The sequence below is a fragment of the Pelobates fuscus genome, chromosome 3 (genome assembly GCF_036172605.1).
Source record: "Pelobates fuscus isolate aPelFus1 chromosome 3, aPelFus1.pri, whole genome shotgun sequence".
NCBI classification, from domain to species: Eukaryota; Metazoa; Chordata; class Amphibia; order Anura; family Pelobatidae; genus Pelobates; species Pelobates fuscus.
Genome location: NC_086319.1, coordinates 418,852,911 through 418,875,228, shown reverse-complemented (window position 1 = coordinate 418,875,228; position 22,318 = coordinate 418,852,911). Strand labels below are relative to the sequence as shown.

Sequence of the window (22,318 nt, the reverse complement as noted above, 5' to 3'; positions counted from 1 at the left end):
GATCGTAGCTGTAGTGGGTGCAGAGGATGGATAGGGCTGTAGTGGCTGTAGGTGAGGGATAGTGGCTGTAGTGGGTGCAGAGGATGGATAGGGCTGTAGTGGCTGTAGTGGAGGGATAGTGGCTGTAGTGGGTGCAGAGGATGGATAGGGCTGTAGTGGTTGTAGGGGAGGGATAGTGTCTGTAGTGGGTGCTGAGGATGGATAGGGCTGTAGTGGCTGTAGGGGAGGGATAGTGGCTGTAGTGGGTGCAGAGGATGGATAGGGCTGTAGTGGAGGGATAGTGGCTGTAGTGGGTGCAGAGGATGGATAGGGGCTGTTAGCCACAGAGGGCATTAGGGGCTGTAGTAGGAATAGGGAGCATAGGAGCTGTAGTGATTGCAGTGGGTAATAACATCTGTAGTGGATTCAGGGGTAATAGAGGTTGTAGTGGTTGCAGGGGGAAAGGGGCATTATTGGGTGATCGCATGGCAAGGGATAGTGGCTGTAGTGGGTGCAGAGGATGGATAGAGCTGTAGTGGGTGCAGGGGATGGATATGGCTGTAGTGGTTGTAGTGGAGGGATAGTGGCTGTAGTGGGTGCAGGGGAGGGATAGGGTTGTAGTGGTTGTTGGGGTAGGATAGTGACTGTAGTGGGTGCAGGGGATGGATTGGGCTGTGGTGGTCGTAGGGGAGGGATAGTGGATGTAGTGGGTGCAGAGGAGGGATAGGGCTGTAGTGGTTGTAGGGTAGGGATAGGGGCTGTAGAGGGTGCAGGGGAGGGATAGGGGCTGTAGTGGTTGTAGGGGAGGGATATGGGCTGTAGTGGTTGTAAAGGACAGATAGTGGCTGTAGTGGGTGCAGAGGATAGATATGGCTGTAGTGGTTGTAGTGGAGGGATAGTGGCTGCAGAGGATTGATAGGACTGTAGTGGTTGTAAAGGAGGGATAGTGGCTGTAGTGGGTGCAGAGGGTTGATAGGGCTGTAGTGGTTGTAAAGGACGGATAGTGGCTGTAGTGGGTGCAGGGGGTGGATTGGGCTGTGGTGGTTGTAGGGAAGGGATAGTGGCTGTAGTGGGTGCAGATGAGGGATATGGCTGTAGTGGTTGTAGGGGAGGGATAGGGGCTGTAGTGGGTGCAGGGGAGGGATAGGGTTGCAGTGGTTGTAGGGGAGTGATATCGGCTGTAGTGGGTGCAGATGATTGATAGGGATGTAGTGGTTGTAAAGGAAAGATAGTGGCTGTAGTGGGTGCAGAGGATTGATAGGGCTGTAGTGGTTGTAAAGGACGGATAGTGGCTGTAGTGGGTGCAGAGGATAGATATGGCTGTAGTGGTTGTAGTGGAGGGATAGTGGCTGTAGTGGGTGCAGAGGATTGATAGGGCTATAGTGGTTGTAAAGGACGGATAGTGGCTGTAGTGGGTGCAGGGGATGGATTGGGCTGTGGTGGTTGTAAAGGAGGGATAGTGGCTTGTTGTGAGTGCAGAGGACTGATAGGGATGTAGTGGTTGTAAATGAGGGATAGTGGCTGTAGTGGGTGCAGAGGATTAATAGAGATGTAGTGGTTGTAAAGGAGGGATAGTGGCTGTAGTGGGTGCAGAGGATGGATAGGGCTGAAGTGGTTGTAAGGGAGGGATAGTGGCTGTAGTGGGTGCAGAGGATTAATAGAGATGTAGTGGTTGTAAAGGAGGGATAGTGGCTGTAGTGGGTGTAGAGGATTGATAGGGCTGTAGTGGTTGTAAAGGAGGGATTGTAGCTGTAGTGGGTGCAGAGGATGGATAGGGCTGAAGTGGTTGTAAGGGAGGGATAGTGGCTGTAGTGGGTGCAGAGGATTAATAGAGATGTAGTGGTTGTAAAGGAGGGATAGTGGCTGTAGTGGTTGTAAAGGAGGGATTGTAGCTGTAGTGGGTGCAGAGGATGGATAGGGCTGAAGTGGTTGTAAAGGAGGGATAGTGGCTGTAGTGGGTGCAGAGGATTAATAGAGATGTAGTGGTTGTAAAGGAGGGATAGTGGCTGTAGTGGGTGTAGAGGATTGATAGGGCTGTAGTGGTTGTAAAGGAGGGATTGTAGCTGTAGTGGGTGCGGAGGATGGATAGGGCTGAAGTGGTTGTAAAGGAGGGATAGTGGCTGTAGTGGGTGCAGAGGATTGATAGGGCTGTAGTGGTTGTAAAGGACGTATAGTGGCTGTAGTGGGTGCAGGGGATGGATTGGGCTGTGGTGGTTGTAGGGGAGGGATAGTGGCTGTAGTGGGTGCAGAGGAGGGATAGGGCTGTAGTGGGTGCAGGGGAGGGATAGGAGCTGTAGTTGGGGATAGGGCTGGATGGATAGGGCTGTAGTGGGTGCAGAGGATGGATAGGAGCTGTTAGCCACAGAGGGCATTAGGGGCTGTAGTAGGAATAAGGAGCATAGGAGCTGTAGTGGTTGCAGGGGGTAATAACATCTGTAGTGGATTCAGGGGTAATAGAGGTTGTAGTGGTTGCAGGGGGAAAGGGGCATTATTGGGTGCATGGAATATTAGGAGCTTTAGTGTGTGTAGAAGGTATAGGGGTAAAAGGGCGGTAGTGGGTGAAAGGGGCAGTAGGGGCATATGTTGGAGATAGGAGCTGCGATGTGGCAGTAGTGAGGAAATAACTGATAATTTAATCAATTTAAAAGAAAAAAACATTAGAAAGCATTTATTGCCCACTGAGGACTACATGTTCTGTAGTAACTGATTTACAAGAATACAGGACTGGACGAAACTGGATGATTACAGTAAATGTCTGCTTAAGAAATTTGTGAAAACGAAAGAACCAAAAATAGTGTATAAATAGAGCGTGTTTTTCTCTCTCTCTGGCTTGGGGCACTGGATCCCTCGTGATAACTAGTGTCCATGGAATGGGGCGCGTCCGCTGTCCTGGGGTCTGTCAATACTCTGTCCAGCCGTGCATGGAACATGAGACCCCACTGCTATGGTATGGGTGTATCCCAGTCCCTGTGTCAGGCAGTATTTATCGTTATAGAACTGCTCCCACAATACGAGTGTCCATCTTGCTCCGAGACTGGCCCAGACATTAATAATACATTTTCAAAATAAACTAATGTAAATCTAAAATACGAAAAACAACTCATAGCGTAATACAGTAGGAACACTTACAATGATATATAGTTGAAGATTTTATTTACTGTATTACCCTAGGAGTTGTTTTTCGTATTTTAGGTATACATTAGTTTGTTTATATTGTTTGAGGATAAAGAGGAATCCTTTATACCGATCGTTATACCGATCTTTTGAACGTGGAAAGGTAAATACCACTTTTATTGTAACCTTACTGCACCTTGGGTGGTTATATTATTGTTTGAAATTTTCTGAATTTTTACTTTTTTTTTGCCTTGACGATAAAAATACAGATAGTGACAGCAAATTACTCCAGAAAAAACAAACAAAAGGTCAATAATATTCTAGCAGCCACGATGAGAATTAGCAAACACCCCATATACATCCGAAACATTCCTGTACATTAACAGAACTTGTTCTAACAGCTGTGAGCGATCTCACGTGGGCAGTACGGGGCTTTAATCACATGATTGTGGTCGGCTAAGCATCTTATAGCCCTATGTCACAACATATCACTTATGGTGATTCTTAACCTAATTTTAGTGCTTAATCTGCTACAATTCATTCCTCCCTTGGAAGCCGGTTTGTTCCTGCTATAAAAGCACATACTGATATGTGTCTGTAATAGGGAGGCACTGTTATTCAGGCAGCCGTGGAGGGATGAGCCACTATACCCAAACCTTGGCCAGACTAGGGGCATGGGTGCTGCGGAGAGAACTAAATGTGAGCCTCAATACACATGGCACCCAGTGCAACCCATAGGAAAAGTATTGGCAAACCGTTCCCCAATCTGATGGACATACGCACGTCACCAGGACGTGCATCATTTATCATGCTATTCCCAAGTATTCCTGATCATGTGATCATACAATCTGCTAGAATCACATCTAAGTAAAATACCCTTAACTCTAAATCTTTAGTTTTTTCGGGTGGGAGCTTAATTACAAACCACATTAATTTAATAACTTTGACTATCCCACAATACTACATAGACAGGTAGTCATGAAGACAAGAAGTGAAAAGATACAATAAATAAATGAAACGCAAACAGAAGGAGCCATCACACTGCTGACATCACGGCATTTGACTGCCGGAGGTTTAGCTAAGGGTTGGGCTTTCAGTCCCGTTTATGTAAAACAGAGCTGGGAATCGTGAATTAAAGTGACAGAAATCACCTTAATTAATCTTTTAATGGTGCAGTTTTTGTTTGCGCGTTTGGGGTAATACACCTGCTCAAAATAAACCCCTCACCGCGTGTTTGTACGGTCATTTATTTAATTCATGCTGGTCCTGGTGTTTGATATTAATATTTTAAGAGGATGCGAGAAAACACAATATTTATTCCTGGCAACGTTTGCCGCCACTTTTCACAGCATTTCATATCTCGTGACAGATGCTAATTTATGCAGTGATAGGGCTGCATTTTACACACAATAAAATAGTGTAAACTAATACTAATTAACATTGTTGTGCTAATAGGATTACCAAAAAAAGATATACAGATCATATACACTCACCGTCCCGCAAGTGAGACTCCCAGTCTATGGATCTTGGGCTCTTGATGGTTGGAGACCTAGCAGTGATTAGAAGCAATAGCACAGTTACAATCTAAATCTTTCAATATTGTTACAATATATCGAAGAGAGGAGATAAAAGGAAGATTCAATCGCTACAGGCAACAACAGAGAACGCAGACAAATGTACACAGAGACAAACTGACAATAAGACAAATCCGAGAAACAAAGATGAGAGCCAACACAGTGTTGGACTGTCAGCTTTCAAAATCTTTTTGGGAATAAGGTACAAATCAACCTGAGTCGTCTATTTCAGTGCAGGTAAGTGCCCTTATCATACAAACAAAATATGGATTCCCTTTATAAAGAATAAATCTCCAACTATTCATAATGCCAGAAGCAATTCTCGCAAAACACCTGGGTTTATTCACCTTATGGAGTTTAAAATGGGGTCATTCTGGTAATCTGGAGGCAATTATTCAGAGCAACATTTCTAAATCTAGTATTTTTACAGAATGGAACAGGACCTGGAATTAGCCCAAATGGTGTCTCTGCTGAAAAGGAGTGAATTAGCCCCAAAAGGTCTCCATCGCAGACGTAAGTGGGTCGGTAATAACTGTAGCGTTACTGTGGCAAATACAGCCACTATATATTGTCCTGTATGTATAAACACTGTTAATGTATGTGTATACCCCTTTAAAAGAACCAAGCGTGTATGTATTATGTGTATTCTGGTTCAGGGGAATGCTAGCATTCGTATGCTGGCGGCATGTAAACGCCAGCCTTCAGGTAATCGTTTCACGAACGGTGAATTTCAACACCATTCGTGAAACGAACAAACTACCGAATGGAGACCACACACAGGAGGTCGTGTGGCCCCCATTAAGGATTGCAACAATGTTGCAATCGGTATCTAAGAGGATTCAGGGTGGCCGTCGTTCGACTACCGACCATGCGGCGGTCGGCCATTTTGGATCCTTTGTTCGTCCAGCGGTATTTGGTCGTCGAGCGCCTGGAACTAAAATCGGCTACTCGATGGCGCGAATACCGCTGGACTTCCAAGCCGTTCGGGAGCCCCGGTCTTTCGGTAATGTGGTCTCCTTAGCTCAATCGGTAATTTGAAGCAAGTATAAGTATAATATGTATTTTGTGCGGCGTTCGGTCATTTAAGCTGGGATCGGAGCGGTACTTTCACGAAATGTGCGCTCGGACCCCAGCTATCTTCTGAACGTCCAACCATGTTAATATAGCGAATATTACCCAAGTTATGTATTTTAAATGTAAATTGTCAGTTCTTCTCCACTTAACTGCATATTCCAGTGGGAGTATCCCTCTCGTCCAGCAGTGCCTGATGGGAGAAATGCAATGCATGATGGGAGAAATGTGGGGAATGCCCCTGCTATGTCATTATGGAAACCCCTTGCAGGGGGACCTGCATAAATGCTGGAACTTGGAATAAAGCACTCAGTTGACTCCCAGCCTATGTCTCGTCTAGTTCTTGGGAGGGAAGGATTCTTATTACGCTACCTGGAATATTGTATGCTGTACCTGCCTATGCTGATTATTGCCTGTGTTCCTGTCTACCAGCGGAGATCTTGCGGATTGTACTGCCTCTCCGCTACAATTACTTACCTTATCCAGGGGCCGACCGCGGTCCTCTCTTCGAGCCGACCGCGGTCCTGCTGCTGCACGAGCCGCGCGCGGCTCATCCGACGGCTTCAATAGGAAGGCGGGCAGTGACCGTGAGAAGCGGTCACGTGTCCCGCCTGAATCTAAGAGTGCGCCGCGAGTCTCGGGCGCGCTCTTAAAGAGACAGTGGGAGCCTAAATTGCCAAAAGGCTCCCATTGGCCCCTGTCATGCCACACTCCCCATACACTTACCTTTTGGGGGTGTGGATATGACAGGAGCCAATCACATTAGTTTAGAAGCTATTTAAACTTACCTCTCCCTTTACTCCCTGCCCTATCGTGGTTTCTGTTTCAGTTCCCTTTAGCGCTTGTGGTGTTCAGTTGTGTTCCTTCGTATTGACCTTGGCTTTGCTTCTGACTACGTTATCTCTTTATCCTTATCTGTTCTGTTTGCCGGCTTGCTGTTTACTGTGTACCAGACCCCGGCTAGTCCTAGTTTACGCTGTCTCTTTGTGCCCTTGACCTCGGATCGTTCCTGACTCTGTCTCCTCTCATATACGTAGAGTCCGGCCATTCTAAGGTCCGGTAGACGTATCTCTCCTCTGTGTTGTCTTTTGTCGAGTTGAATCCTGCGAGTTGGGGTATATTTTCGTTACAATAACAAGAATAAAGTTAAAACTATTCCCAAAATAGTTATTAAAAAAAAAAAAAAAAAAACATTTGCAGACTTAGGGATAAAAAATAAGCAGGCAAGTGGTTCCTGCAGTAAAGTGTATTATTAAGTGAGATATGATATAATAGTGCTGGTAATCCCATCATCACACGTTTTCTCCCCAGCGATGGAAGCTATTAATTTATAAAACATTTTACGGAGAAGGATACATTGAATTTTTTCTGTGATATTTTAGACAATAAAATTAGCACATTTACTGGTGTCAGGGGTCCCTCACGTGAGTACCCCCAAATCATTTCATTCATTCACAGACATTCAACTCTTTCCTTCACTTTATCAGTGGGAATCCTCACCTGAATACAGAGCTTTCCTGAGAGGAGTCCATTAAATCTAAATAAAAAATACACGATAAATGGGTTAAAACAGGACACTGAATTATTGCAATTTATCTGTTTTTGAATTGTTAGTATAAACACTCACATGTGACTTGTAGAACTCATTATACATATTTAATATATAGAGGTATAATTTATAACGTATAATATTTAATATATAGAGGTATAATTTATAACATATAATATTTAATATATAGAGGTATAATTTATAACGTATAATATTTAATATATAGAGGTATAATTTATAACATATCATATTTAATATATAGAGGTATAATATATAACGTATAATATTTAATATATAGAGGTATAATTTATAACATATAATATTTAATATATAGAGGTATAATATATAACGTATAATATTTAATATATAGAGGTATAATTTATAACATATAATATTTAATATATAGAGGTATAATTTATAACATATAATATTTAATATATAGAGGTATAATTTATAACATATAATATTTAATATATAGAGGTATAATTTATAACATATAATATTTAATATATAGAGGTATAATATATAACGTATAATATTTAATATATAGAGGTATAATTTATAACATATCATATTTAATATATAGAGGTATAATTTATAACATATAATATTTAATATATAGAGGTATAATATATAACGTATAATATTTAATATATAGAGGTATAATTTATAACATATCATATTTAATATATAGAGGTATAATTTATAACGTATAATATTTAATATATAGAGGTATAATTTATAACGTATAATATTTAATATATAGAGGTATAATTTATAACATATCATATTTAATATATAGAGGTATAATTTATAACATATAATATTTAATATATAGAGGTATAATTTATAACATATCATATTTAATATATAGAGGTATAATTTGTAACATATAATATTTAATATATAGAGGTATAATATATAACGTATAATATTTAATATATAGAGGTATAATTTATAACATATAGAGGTATAATTTATAACGTATAATATTTAATATATAGAGGTATAATTTATAACGTATAATATTTAATATATAGAGGTATAATTTATAACATATAATATTTCATATATAGAGGTATAATATATAACATATAATATTTAATATATAGAGGTATAATTTATAATATTTAATATATAGAGGTATAATTTATAACGTATAATATTTAATATATAGAGGTATAATTTATAACGTATAATATTTCATATATAGAGGTATAATATATAACATATAATATTTAATATATAGAGGTATAATTTATAATATTTAATATATAGAGGTATAATTTATAACATATAATATTTAATATATAGAGGTATAATTTATAACATATCATATTTAATATATAGAGGTATAATTTATAACATATAATATTTAATATATAGAGGTATAATTTATAACGTATAATATTTAATATATAGAGGTATAATTTATAACATATAATATTTAATATATAGAGGTATAATTTATAACGTATAATATTTAATATATACAGGTATAATTTGTAACATATAATATTTAATATATACAGGTATAATTTATAACGTATAATAAATATATATATATATATACAGGGCCGGATTAGGAGCCCAGTGGGCCTGGTGCTGACAATTATGATGGGCCTAATTACGGAATCTTATCGACCAAAAACACTAAAACAGTCATACCTCCCAAGCGTCATGTATCTGATGGAGTGCTGGAGGGAAACTCATCGGATGCAGCTATAAGAATACACATACTCCATGCTAATCTCTCTCTAATTTATGTTTTCATCTTTCAAGTAAATCCATACCCCCTAACAGCAGTGTCCAGTGAAGAAGGAAGTCAATGGGCGGGGTAAAAGGGTGGGCCACTGGTGCAAATCACGTAACCAGAACTGCCAAAAGGGGAGAACATGCCCAAAAAGGGGGCATGTCTGTCCAAAGAATTTGAAGGACAGCCTGGCATGAATGCATGTTAGGCTGCCCGCCAATAATGCAGGCTGGCCAACTAAGGGCATACTATGCAGGCAGCATTCTGAGCTTGACATAAATGCGTCTAATGATGCTGTAACGGAATGCAATGTATCAGCATACGATATCCGTTGGTACATCTAGGAAATCCACAGTCAGAGTAGAAAGCAAGGCAATATCCCCAATCCTCCCAATAACCGGACGAAACACAGTTTGGGAGTCAACTAACTCGGTTTATTCACAGGCAGCATATTTATACAGTTCCCCATGCAAGGGGTTTCCATACAGTAATTCCAGGGGATTTCTCCCAACATGCACTGTGACTTTCCCAACATGCATTGCTGCACGAGAAGGATACTCCCACTAAAATGGACGATTAAGTGGATTATCCCCTCGTGCAGCAAAACCGACAATTGACATTAAAATCTGTAATTCACACAATATTCGGTACTTCGGAATAACTGAACGTTCGGTAGATAGCTGGGGTCGGGGCGCACACTTTGGGAGAATACCGCTCCGATCCCAGCTGATTTGACCGAACGCCGCACATAATACAGTTAAACCTTAAAGTGGGTTTAAAAGTACCGAATAAGTACGGGACACATAATGTACCGAACGCGGAACTCCCGAACGCTCTAGAAGTCCAGCGGTGTTCGGATCATTGAGTAGCCGTTTTCAGTTCCAGGCTCTCGACGACCGAACACCGCTGCAGAGACAAAGGATCCAAGATGGCCGACCGCCGCATGGTCGGTAGTCGAACGACGGCCACCTAGGAGAGCCCTTAATTACCGATTGCAACAATGTTGCAACCGGGTAATTGGTGCCACACGACCTGTGAATGTGTGGTCTACCTGGGGAGTCCACATTCGTACGGCGAACGGCCAGGATAGCCGTGTTTCGCCGTATGAATGCTTTGTATGCTGGCAGCATACGGCTGTCCGCATGCGAACGGCCATAGGAAAATACATATACAGTTAACGTTACATAGTATAGCTTCAGCCTACGGACAACCTGCAATGAATATAGTCCAGAAGTGGCTAGGTTTGCCACAATGCTCCCCCAGAACCAAGCCGGCATACACAGTCTGATCCCAACGGATCGGCTTGGGGATGTCCGGGAGAGTACTCACAGATCACTTCTCGAGTTCAGTCTGTCTGGATAACCCGTCAGCGTTACCGTTTTGTTTTCCTGGCCGGTAATGGATAGTAAAGTCAAAGGGCTGCAGCGCCAAGCTCCAGCGCAGCAGCCTGGCATTGTCTCCAGACACACGGTTTAGCCACACTAACGGGTTGTGATCTGTGAGTAAGGAAAAAGGTTGTCCGTACAAATATGGCTGTAACTTTTTAAGGGCCCACACCACGGCCAGGCATTCTTTCTCGATGGCGGCGTAGCTCACTTCACGAGGCAGCAACTTGCGGCTTAAATAGGCTACGGGGTGTTCTCCGCCATCGGCTCCCACTTGGCTCAGTACTGCCCCCAATCCAAACATTGAAGCGTCTGTGTGAACAAGAAATCTTTTAGTTGGATCAGGAGCAGTTAACACAGGAGCATTAGTGAGAGCAGTCTTGAGTTGTTGGAATGCCTGCTCGCACTCTGGGGCCCAGACAACCAGTCGGGGAAGGTTCTTCTTCGTCAGGTCGGTTAGGGGTTTGGCCAGGGTGCTATAGTCAGGGACAAACTTTCTGTAATAGCCGGCTGTCCCTAAGAACGCCAGCACCTGGGTCTTAGTCCTGGGGGTAGGCCACTTGGCTACGGCCTCAATCTTGGCTGGCTCGGGCCTCTGCTGCCCACACCCTACACGGTGGCCCAGGTACTGCACCTCGGCCATACCTATGTGGCACTTGCTAGGTTTTAGCGTTAACCCGGCCTCCCCAATGCGATCTAATATCGCCCCTATGTGGTGTAGGTGATCTTCCCAGGTCTGGCTAAACACGGCTATATCGTCTAGATAGGCACAGGCATACTCCTGAAAACCGTCCAGTAGCCGATCTACCATCCGCTGAAAGGTAGCCGGAGCGTTTTTCATCCCGAAAGGCATGACCTTGAACTGGTACAGGCCAAACGGGGTGACAAACGCCGACTTGGGGATGGCGTCATCGGCTAGTGGGATCTGCCAGTACCCCTTACACAAATCAATGGTAGTGAGATACTGGCCCCGTGCCATCTTATCCAACAGCTCGTCTATCCGGGGCATCGGGTAGGCATCAGACACCGTTTTGTCATTTAGCCTCCGGTAGTCAACACAGAATCGGGTGGTGCCATCCTTTTTAGGTACCAGGACTACCGGCGATGCCCAGGGGCTATCGGAGGGTTCGATAACCCCTAGCTGCAACATTTCGTCCAGTTCGGCTTTCATATGGGTCCGGACGGATTCCGGAACCCTATATGGAGCCTGGCGCATAGGTAGCTGTCCTGGGGTCTCCACTCGGTGGGTGGCTAGCGGAGTGTACCCAGGTAAATTGGAGAAGGTAGTCCCCTTGGCTACAATCAGCGCCTGTACCTGGGCACGCTCCTGGGGGCTTAGCCGCTCCCCCAGTTGAACTCCCCGGGAGGGCTCTATCTGTTCCTCGGGTTCTAGTAGGTCGGGTAAAGGTAGATTTTCCTGATCCTCTACGGAGGAGGCACATATGGCCGTTACATCCTCTATCCTCTCATGGTAGGGTTTGAGCATGTTCACGTGGAGCATGCGTCTCTTCCCTACCCCTGAGCAGGGGCCGATCACATAGGTAGTGTCGCATCGCTGCTCCACTACCTGGTATGGGCCTTGCCAGACGGTCTGCAGCTTATCTGTGCGGACGGGCTTTAAGATCAAGACCTTCTGTCCCACCTGAAAGCTGCGGTCCCTGGCTCCTCTATCGTACCAGCGGCGCTGGCGTTGCTGGGCCGCCTGTAGGTTTGTGTGCACAGCCTGAGTCAGCGCCTCCAGACGGTCCCTGAACTCCAGGACGTATGACACGATAGGGGTCTCGTTAGTGGTACTCTCTCCCTCCCAGTGTTCCCTAATCAAGTTCAAGGGTCCTCGCACCCTCCTCCCAAACAGTAGTTCAAACGGGGAGAATCCTGTCGACTCCTGGGGGACCTCTCTATAGGCAAAGAGTAGGTGAGGTAGAAACCTCTCCCAGTCTTTGTGGGTCTCCCCGAACGTCCGAAGCATCTGCTTCAGCGTCCCGTTGAACCGCTCACAAAGCCCATTGGACTGGGGGTGGTAGGCGGAATTAACTATTGGCTTAATGCCACACACCTTCCACATATGTTGGGTAACCTCGGCCGTAAATTGGGTACCTCGGTCCGAGATTATCTCTTGGGGAAAACCTACTCGGGAAAATACCTTCATTAATGCCTCTGCTACGGTCTCAGCGTGGATATTAGAGAGGGCCACGGCTTCGGGGTATCGGGTGGCGTAGTCCACTATAGTTAAGATATACCTTTTGCCGGAGGGACTGGGTTTTGGCAGGGGACCTACGATGTCCACTGCTACTCGGCTGAAGGGTTCTGCTATGATGGGCAGGGGGCATAGCCTGGCTTTGTGGCGATCTCCTCGTTTACCTACACGCTGGCAGACGTCGCAGGAGGTGCAATATTGGCGCACATCCTGAGAGATCCCGGGCCAGAAGAAGGCATGGGTCAAACGGTATCGGGTACGGGTCATCCCTAGGTGTCCGGACAAGGGAATGTCATGAGAAATTCGCAGCAGCTCCTGTCTATACTTCTGGGGTACCACTAGCTGTTTATTAGTTAAGGTGACAGACCCCCCCACATCTTTTGCTGTGACACGGTAGAGCAACTCTCTTTCCCAGATGAACCGCTCCCCCTCTAACCCTGCTTGGTCGGTTTGTGCCCGGTCCCTATATACTTGGAGAGTGGGATCGGTCTGGACTTCGGTCGCAAAGGTAGTCGGGGTATCCCAGGACATGGGGGTCAGTTGGGGAACATGGTCTCTTACCTGAGCCTCAGAGTGCGTTGGTGTAGCCGTGGTGCGAGCCTGTTGCCGGGTGGTTACGGGAAGGGCCTCCTGGTACGGAGTCTGGGGAATAAAAGCGGAAGTCATTTGGCCCAAGTCATTCCCCAGTACAACATCAGCAGGTAAATTCTGCATCAGCCCCACTTCTACGGTCCCCTCTCCCACACCCCAATCCAAATGAACTTTGGCAGTAGGTAGTTGGTATACTGCTCCCCCGGCCACCCGTACTGCCACGGAGCCGCCAGTGTGGGTTGCGCCTGGTACCAAATGTGGTGCAACCAAAGTTAAAGTGGCTCCCGAATCCCGGAGCCCTTGCACCTCCTTTCCCTCCAGGGTCACTAGCTGCCGATGGTGCTGTCGGTTGTCGGTGGCTCGGACTGACATTACTTCGTGCAGTACCCCCAGAGGCTCCTCGATTTGAGCGCTCAGCACGTCTTGGGTGGCGGGTGCTACCTGGTAATGGTGCGCAGCAGCCCTGGGTGCCAAATTTTGTCGCACCTGATTCCAAGCTTGTCGGCTCCGGTTTTGGGTGCACTCTCGAGAAATGTGCCCCCACTGCTTGCAGGTGTGACACTGAATGTTAGCCCTGCCGTTGTATCGGGAGGGGGCTGGTGGAGTATTCAGTGCCGGCCTGTGCAGGGGTACGGTGGGGCTGGTAGGGGTAAAATTATTAGGTGGCCCTGTAATCCGAGGGAGGGCCTTAGTTTGGGCCCCGTGATGTCTCCTGGCATCAAAATGTTGATCCGCCAATTTAGCGGCTTCGGGTAGGGTGAGGGGTTTCCGGTCTCTCACCCATTCTTGTGCTTCTGGGGACAAACCATTAAAAAATTGTTCCAGCAGCATTAACTGCCTCAACTCCTCCATGTTAGTGGCGTTGCTGGCCTGTATCCAGCCTAGCGATGCTTGGTCCAGCTTGTGCGCCCATTCTGCATGAGAATCTTTCTCAGGCTTGCGCAAGCCCCGGAATTTCCGCCGGTATGCCTCTGGGGTAATAGCATACCTCTCCAAGATTGCCCTCTTCACTTTAGGGTAATCCTTACTGTCCTCTCGGGGTACAGCACGGTAGGCTTCAGCTGCCCTACCCGATAATTTGCCTGCCAGCAGCGGCACCCATACTGCGGGCTCCAAATCGTGCAGATCGCACAGCCGCTCAAAGTCCTGCAAATACCCATCGATTTCGTCCTTTTCTTCACAAAACGCTTTAAAGGCGTGATGTGGGACTTTGGGCTTTACCTGTCCGTAGGTGGAGGCAGTAACAGACTCTGCCCTAGGCGGGGTTGCTGGTGTGCTGGTCGCCATCAGATAATCCTGTACATCTGATACCATCACGGTCAGTATTTCCAGCGGTACTGGTTGCGGTAAAAACTCCAACCTGGTTCGCAGCTCTTTTTGGAATGGGGTCTCTTCCTTGGCTGGTGGGGGTGTAGCGCTGCGGGCTCGGTCTTCCTCCATCAGTTCAGCGATCAGCACAGCTTTAGACTTGTTGCTGGCTATCTTACCCCTGGCTTCCAGTAGCTCTTTTAAAGTTTGTCGCTTTAGTATGGTATAATCAATCTCCATACGAATTGCCCTTGCTTTCCTTGTTCGGTCGTTCCAGTTTCCACGAACGCTGCTTTTTCGGCTGTAAGGTTCGGATCCCGTCGCTTGCCACCAATTGTAACGGAATGCAATGTATCAGCATACGATATCCGTTGGTACATCTAGGAAATCCACAGTCAGAGTAGAAAGCAAGGCAATATCCCCAATCCTCCCAATAACCGGACGAAACACAGTTTGGGAGTCAACTAACTCGGTTTATTCACAGGCAGCATATTTATACAGTTCCCCATGCAAGGGGTTTCCATACAGTAATTCCAGGGGATTTCTCCCAACATGCACTGTGACTTTCCCAACATGCATTGCTGCACGAGAAGGATACTCCCACTAAAATGGACGATTAAGTGGATTATCCCCTCGTGCAGCAAAACCGACAATTGACATTAAAATCTGTAATTCACACAATATTCGGTACTTCGGAATAACTGAACGTTCGGTAGATAGCTGGGGTCGGGGCGCACACTTTGGGAGAATACCGCTCCGATCCCAGCTGATTTGACCGAACGCCGCACATAATACAGTTAAACCTTAAAGTGGGTTTAAAAGTACCGAATAAGTACGGGACACATAATGTACCGAACGCGGAACTCCCGAACGCTCTAGAAGTCCAGCGGTGTTCGGATCATTGAGTAGCCGTTTTCAGTTCCAGGCTCTCGACGACCGAACACCGCTGCAGAGACAAAGGATCCAAGATGGCCGACCGCCGCATGGTCGGTAGTCGAACGACGGCCACCTAGGAGAGCCCTTAATTACCGATTGCAACAATGTTGCAACCGGGTAATTGGTGCCACACGACCTGTGAATGTGTGGTCTACCTGGGGAGTCCACATTCGTACGGCGAACGGCCAGGATAGCCGTGTTTCGCCGTATGAATGCTTTGTATGCTGGCAGCATACGGCTGTCCGCATGCGAACGGCCATAGGAAAATACATATACAGTTAACGTTACATAGTATAGCTTCAGCCTACGGACAACCTGCAATGAATATAGTCCAGAAGTGGCTAGGTTTGCCACAGATGCGCTCACTCCATGCTTTCTAAGGACTGTCCCCTAGCACTCGCTGGTCCACTTGTCTCCTTACCTTCTTACTAGCAGGCAGAAGTTCCTGGTATATAGTCTGGGACAGAGAAAAGGTGTATGTAGTAAGTGTAAAAGAAAGGGGACATGCCACAGTGTTAGAGAGACCAACGTCTGCATTACCTAAACTAATTTTATTGTCAGCCAGTCCACACAAGTTTTGTTCCCATACATCCCTCTTAAGCTTCCAAACTTAAAGGGACACTATAGTCACCAGAACAACTACCACTTATTGTATTTGTTCTGGTAAGTAGAATCATTCCATTCAGGCCCTTTGCAATAAACACTGTCTTTTCAGAGAAAATAACTCCACTGGCCACTCCTTAGATGGCTGCTAGAGGTGCTTCCTGTGGCAGTACTGCCTAGTGTGCAGCACTGCCATTCAGTGTCTCCACCCTCTGCATGCAGACACGGAACTTCCCTCATAGAACTTCCCTCATTGATTCAATGCATCTCTATGAGGAGATGCTGATTGGCCAGGGCTATGTTGGACTTGTGCTGGCTCTGCCCCTGATCTGCCTAATTGACAGTATCAGCCAATCCTATGGGGAAGTATTGTAATTGCTCAGACCACCACTTCTGATGATGTCGGCAGACAGTCAGTTCAGAGGCAGATCCAGCAGCATATTTTACTATATTTAGGGAGTCAAGAGGAGGCCAGGGTGGTTGATATAAAATAATAGGGTCAGAAATACATGATTGTGTTCCTGACCCTATAGTGCTCCTTTAAGCAAGAGTATGTGAAGAGTAGTTAGGGTTGCCACCTTTTTTGAAAATAAATACCAGCCTTAATCATTTGTATAATCACAAGGAGTGACATCAGAGAAAATTCTGTAAAATCACCAACAAACTACTCACCGTTTGATTCTGCTGCATAGATGGATTGCTCCCAGTGTCTCAGTCTCGCAAGTCACCCAGTGTCTCAGTGTCCCTATGTATCAGAGTCAGTGTCCCCATGTCACCCAGACCCCTAGTCTCCCAGTGTCCCCATGTCTCAGTGTGTCCCCGTGTCACTAGGATACTGGGTACACAGTGAGACATGGGGACACAGTGAGACCCAGGGACACTAAGAGACATGGGGACACTGAAAGACCCGGGGACACAGAGACATGGGGACACTGGGAGACATGGGGACACTGGGAGACATGGGGACACTGGGAGACATGGGGACACTGGGAGACATGGGGACACTGAGACATTTAGGGAAACTGGGAGAAATGGGGACACTGAGACACTAGGGAAACTGAGACATGGGAACACAGGAGACTAGGGGACACTGGGAGATTAGGGGACACTGGCTGGGAGACAGACACTTGGGGATACTGGGAGACATGGGGACAGTTGTGGACATAGACATGGGGACACTGAAACATTTGGGGACACTAAGACACTAGGGACACAGACATGGGAACACAAACACTGGGAGACTAGGGGAAACTGGCTGGGGACACTGGGAGACATGGGGACACCAAGACACTAGCGACACTGGATGTGGGACACTGGGAGAAATGGGGACATAGGGACATTGGGAGGCACTGAGACATTGGGACACGGAGACACTATGTCTCACAGCGTCCCCATGTGTCTCAGTGTCCCCTAGTGTCTGTGTCCCCATGTTTTCCAGTGTCCCCAAGTGTCTCAGTGTTTCCAGGTCTCCCAGTGTCTGTGTCCCCATGTGTCCTAGTGTCTCAGTGTGTCCTAGTGTCTGTGTCCCCTAGTGTCTCAGTGTCCCCATATGTCCCCTAGTGTCTCAGTGTCCCCTAGTGTCTCAGTGTCCCCTAGTGTCCCCTAGTGTCTCAGTGTCCCCATGTGTCCCCGCTGCCTTTCCCCCCATCCCTCACTTACCTGAGCTGTAGAGCTGCTGTCTGGACTCTGTGCTGTGTAGCTGCTCCCCCACGGATCAGTAAGTAGTAGAGAGAGGCAGGGATATGCTGTAACTTCCTATCCCTGCCTCTCTCCACACACAGTGACCCCTACTGGCCGGTGCTGGTATTGCAGAGTAATCTCCATTTATTCTGAGAAAAATACCTGCATTTGTATTGCCGGAAAAATACCAGTGAGGTGGCAAACCTAAGAGTAATGTGTAAAAAAAAAAAAACATTTTTTTTTTTTTTTTTTAAATGGGCCTATTCCATGGGCCTGGGCCTGCAGCTCCATCAGCCCCTATGTTAATCCGGCCCTGTATATATATAATGAGGAACTATTAAAGAATCCCGGAGTTCTTGGCCAGCAAGTATAATTAGAAAATACAAGATTCCAGTAACTCATTGTCATCCATCAGCTGTCTCTAAAAATGAGGTCTGTGTCACTGCGGGCTTCCACACTAATAATAAAAACCTGACATTAATAGCGGTGGGAAGCCACGGCAAAGGAAATATCACTTAGAATAGCCTCGTTTTACATCATGAATATTTTTATTTTCAAACGGCAGGTCTATGGGTACAGCTCCCACCCAGGATCCCAGTGTCTGGGGGTTCCCCAATCCCCACTGATGGGTCAGGTAAAGCAGAGGGTTCTCTGTGTCTGGGGGTACCCCACTGATGGGTCAGGTAAAGCAGAGGGTTCTCTGTGTCTGGGGGTACCCCACTGATGGGTCAGGTAAAGCAGAGGGTTCTCTGTGTCTGGGGGTACCCCACTTATGGGTCCGGTAAAGCAGAGGGTTCTCTGTGTCTGGGGGTACCCCACTGATGGGTCCGGTAAAGCAGAGGGTTCTCTGTGTCTGGGGGTACCCCACTGATCGGTCAGGTAAAGCAGAGGTGTGGCAAAAGCAGCCACTTTAAAACTATGTTTGCTTACATATGTGTGTACCACTTTAAGAACCAAGCGTATGTATGTGTAATGTGGTTCAGGTGAACTATAGCGTTCGTATGCTGGCGGCATGAAAACTGCCAGCATTCATGCAATTGTTTCACGAACAGTGAATTTCAACACTGTTCGTGAAACGAACAAACTACCGAAGGGAGACTACACACAGGAGGTCGTGTGGCTCCCATTAAGGATTGCAACATTGTTGCAATCGGTAATGTGACGAAGTGCCCTTCGCCACTTGGGCCTGGAGAGGACTTCGCCTCTTGCCCTGTGACTATGGACCCTGGGAGATTTGGCCCGTTCAATTCAGTATAATAGGAGTTATGTATTTTTGTATCCTTTTGTGTTTTACTGGTAACATGTGCTCAATGGAGTCTTCCTCTATCCCTGGATATAATTGGATTATTGTCCCCATTGTCTCCAGGATAGAGGGCTCTGTAAAACCAGTTTGGGCCAGATAGCCATGCTGCCAGCCAGGCCCCAAAAGATACTTTACTAACTTCTGAACCCCTGGTCTGATTCATGCCATTTTTTTGATATGTTGTTCCCCTGAATGGATTGATTGTGAATATATAATTTTTACGTGAATGTGATGTATATTTTAGAAGTTATGAATATGCTGTAAAAAGTATATTTTTCCTGCCTGTGATAAATTACATTAACCCATTGTGTTCAGTAATTATATCACATGCAAAGGGGAGGATTTTATGTGTTTGTGCTGGGTGTGCCTTCTGTTTTACTGTACGGGATTGGTTACATGTTGTCCCTCCCTGTGGGATGTCCCCTTGCATGGGGACTTGCATAAAAGTCTGTGTGTGTTAATTAAAGTCAGATCATCTTGAACCTTTCTTGAAGCCTTGGCTCATGTTTGGGGGGATGGGATAACTACACTCTGGGGATTGCTATAATCACATACTCTTGCAAGAGCTTGATTTGTTCCTGCTACGCTCTCTGAATTTAGGAGAGGGTCACCCACTGAGAGCTGGATCCTGGTCGTGGATCCAGGGTGGGTGGAGACGGCGAGACCCCGGTGCAGCTGTATCGTTGGAAGTGTGGTCTGCAATGCTGATGGTGTCGATTGGAGTGCTTGGAGTCCTCAGCGAGCACTAGGAGCATCGATTGGCGGAGGTACTCAGTCGGAGTGCCAGCGTTCCGTCACAGGTAATTAAGAGGATTCAGGGTGGCCAGCGTTCGGCTACCGACCACGCGGCGGTCGGCCATCTTGGATCCTTAGTTAGCCAGCGGTATTTGGTCATCGAGCGCCTGGAACTAAAATCGGCTACTCGGCGTCACGAATACCGCTGGACTTCCAAGCCATCCGGGAGCCGTTCGGGAGCCCCGGTCCTTCGGTAATGTGTTTCCCTAAGGTCAATCGGTAGTTTGAATGTAACTTAGAAATAATGTGTGTTTCGTGCGGCGTTCGGTTGTTTAAGCTGGGATCTGAGCGGTACTTTCACGAAATGTGCGCTCAGACCCCAGCTATCTACCGAACGTCCATTCGTTTAAATCTAACGAATATTATAAAAGTGATGTATTTTCATGTAGAATATTGGTTCTGCTGTATGGAGGGATAATCCACTTAACTGTATATTCTAGTGGGAGTATCCCTCTCGTACAGCAGTGCATGATGGGAGAAATGTCCAGGTTATTCAGTTCCCCATGTAGTCCCCTACTGTACAACCCCTGTAATGTCAGTAGGGAAACCCCTTGCTTGGTGAATCCCATAAATACTGTGACCTGTGATTAAAAGCTCAGTTGACTCCCAGCCTACGTGTCGTCTAGTTCTTGGGAAGGAAGGATTCTTATAACGCTACCGGGATTACTGTCTGCTGTATTGATTTGCCTGGATTATTCTATGTTGTTCCTGTTACCCAGCGGAGATACTATGGATTATACTACCTCTCCGCTACAAGAGGGTTCCCTGTGTCTGGAGAATCTCCACTGATGGGTCAGGTAACGTTCTCCAGGGATTGGTCGAGTAAGGAGGAGTAATCAATGTGTCTGGGTTTTACTCTAGAGATGGGTTGGGTAACAGAGAGGATGTCCTGTTTCTGGGATTCTCCAGGGATTGGTCAGGTAATAGAGATGATTCCCTCTGTCTTGGGGTCTCCAGGGATGCTTCAGGTAATAGAGAAAATGACCTGTCTGGGGGTTCTCTAGAGATGAGTCAGGTAATAGAGAGGATTTTCTGATTCTGGGGGTTCTCTAAAGATGGGTCGGGTGACGGAGACAGTTCCCTATATCTGGGGGTTCTCCAGGAATGGGTCAGGTAATGAAGAGGATTCCTACTGTCTTGGGTTTCTCCAGGGATTGGGTCGAGTAATAGAGAGGATTCCATGTGTCTGGGGTTCTAATCTCCAGGAATGGGTTGGGTAATGGAGAAGATGCCTTGTGCCTGGGGTTTCTCCAGGAATGGGTCGAGTAATGTAGAAGATGCCCTGTGCCTGGGGCTTCTCCAGTAATGGCTCAGGTAATGGAGAGGATTCCATGTGTCTGGGGGTTCTCCAGGGATTGGTTGGGTAATGGAGAAGATTCACTGTGCATGGGCGTCTCCAGGGACGGGTTAGGTAATGGAGAAGAAGATTCCCTTCAGGTAACATAGGATTTTCTGTATTTGGGGGTTTCTCCAGGGATGGGTTTGGTAATGGAAAGGATTCCCTGTGTCTTGGGTTTCTCCAGTGATGGGTTGCAAAGCAGAGAGTATTCCCTGTGTCGGAGGAGTCTCCGTGAAGTTGTCAGGTAATGTTTTTTCTTTAATCACGATAAAGGATAATAACCGAATGTCTTGCACGCAATGCCTCAGTTCTGTTAAATGGACGGAAAATATGAATCGGGTCTGAAGATCAGCTATAACAAAGGAAATTATTGCTCTTTAATGGGCAAGTTTACCCACAGATTTTTAAAAAGCAAACTGTCTCAGTTTAGAGGTTCGGTTGAATCCCATAAACCTGGCGGCGCAGGAGGTATTTACCATCTTAAATGGCAGAGATTTCAATCAGCTAGAGACCCGAGCAGGAGTTTCTACACAGTGGAAGATTTCAAATGTTCGGAATGAGGCCATTACAAACCACAATATCGTACATTTATACGGTTATTAAAAAAAAAAAAAAACAGGAACCCAAGAAAATTGCCAAGTATTATACATTTTTAGCCCAAAATAGCACAGCCAATATATATATTGTAGCCTAAATCTCACTATTCACAAAACAAAAATGTAAAATATATTTAGATTCCCAAAACTTAAATATAAATTGAACAATATCAGAAGAAGGAGACAAAATCACTAAAGTCTGAATTGTCAAGAATTCACAAAAGTGAAAATTGTTGGGAATTCAAATTGCTTTAAAGTGAACCTTTATGAATAATATAAGTTACCTGAAATCGCTCCCATATACATTAAATACTCCATTTATCACAAAGATACCTGATGTATTTAATATGAGATATAAAGATTTACTCACTTTTCCTCCGTTCCAGCACCTCTTCATGTACTAAGCATACCCGATCTCCCGGTGACTGGTAGGAGGGGAGTGCACTGCACCTCACTCCTCTCCCGCCAGTCACTGAATGTAGCATGGCCGTGCAGGCGGACCCTGGTAGAGAAGGTTCTGTTTCCCTATCCGGTCCAACAGGAAG

The 22,318-nt window shown here is 45.8% G+C and overlaps 1 protein-coding gene across 2 annotated transcripts in view; it reads right to left on the bottom strand.

Annotated features, from left to right (window-relative positions):
* LOC134603625 (rho guanine nucleotide exchange factor 15-like) overlaps nucleotides 1-22,318 on the bottom strand; it is an 84,454-nt gene that overhangs the window by 17,518 nt on the left and 44,618 nt on the right. For both annotated transcript variants that reach the window (XM_063449774.1, XM_063449773.1), the window contains exons 4-5: nucleotides 7,239-7,275; nucleotides 4,587-4,642 (exon numbers count right to left, since the gene is read on the bottom strand). In XM_063449774.1, coding sequence (XP_063305844.1) covers nucleotides 4,587-4,642; nucleotides 7,239-7,275 — 93 coding nt within the window. The remainder of the gene's footprint in view (nucleotides 1-4,586; nucleotides 4,643-7,238; nucleotides 7,276-22,318) is intronic.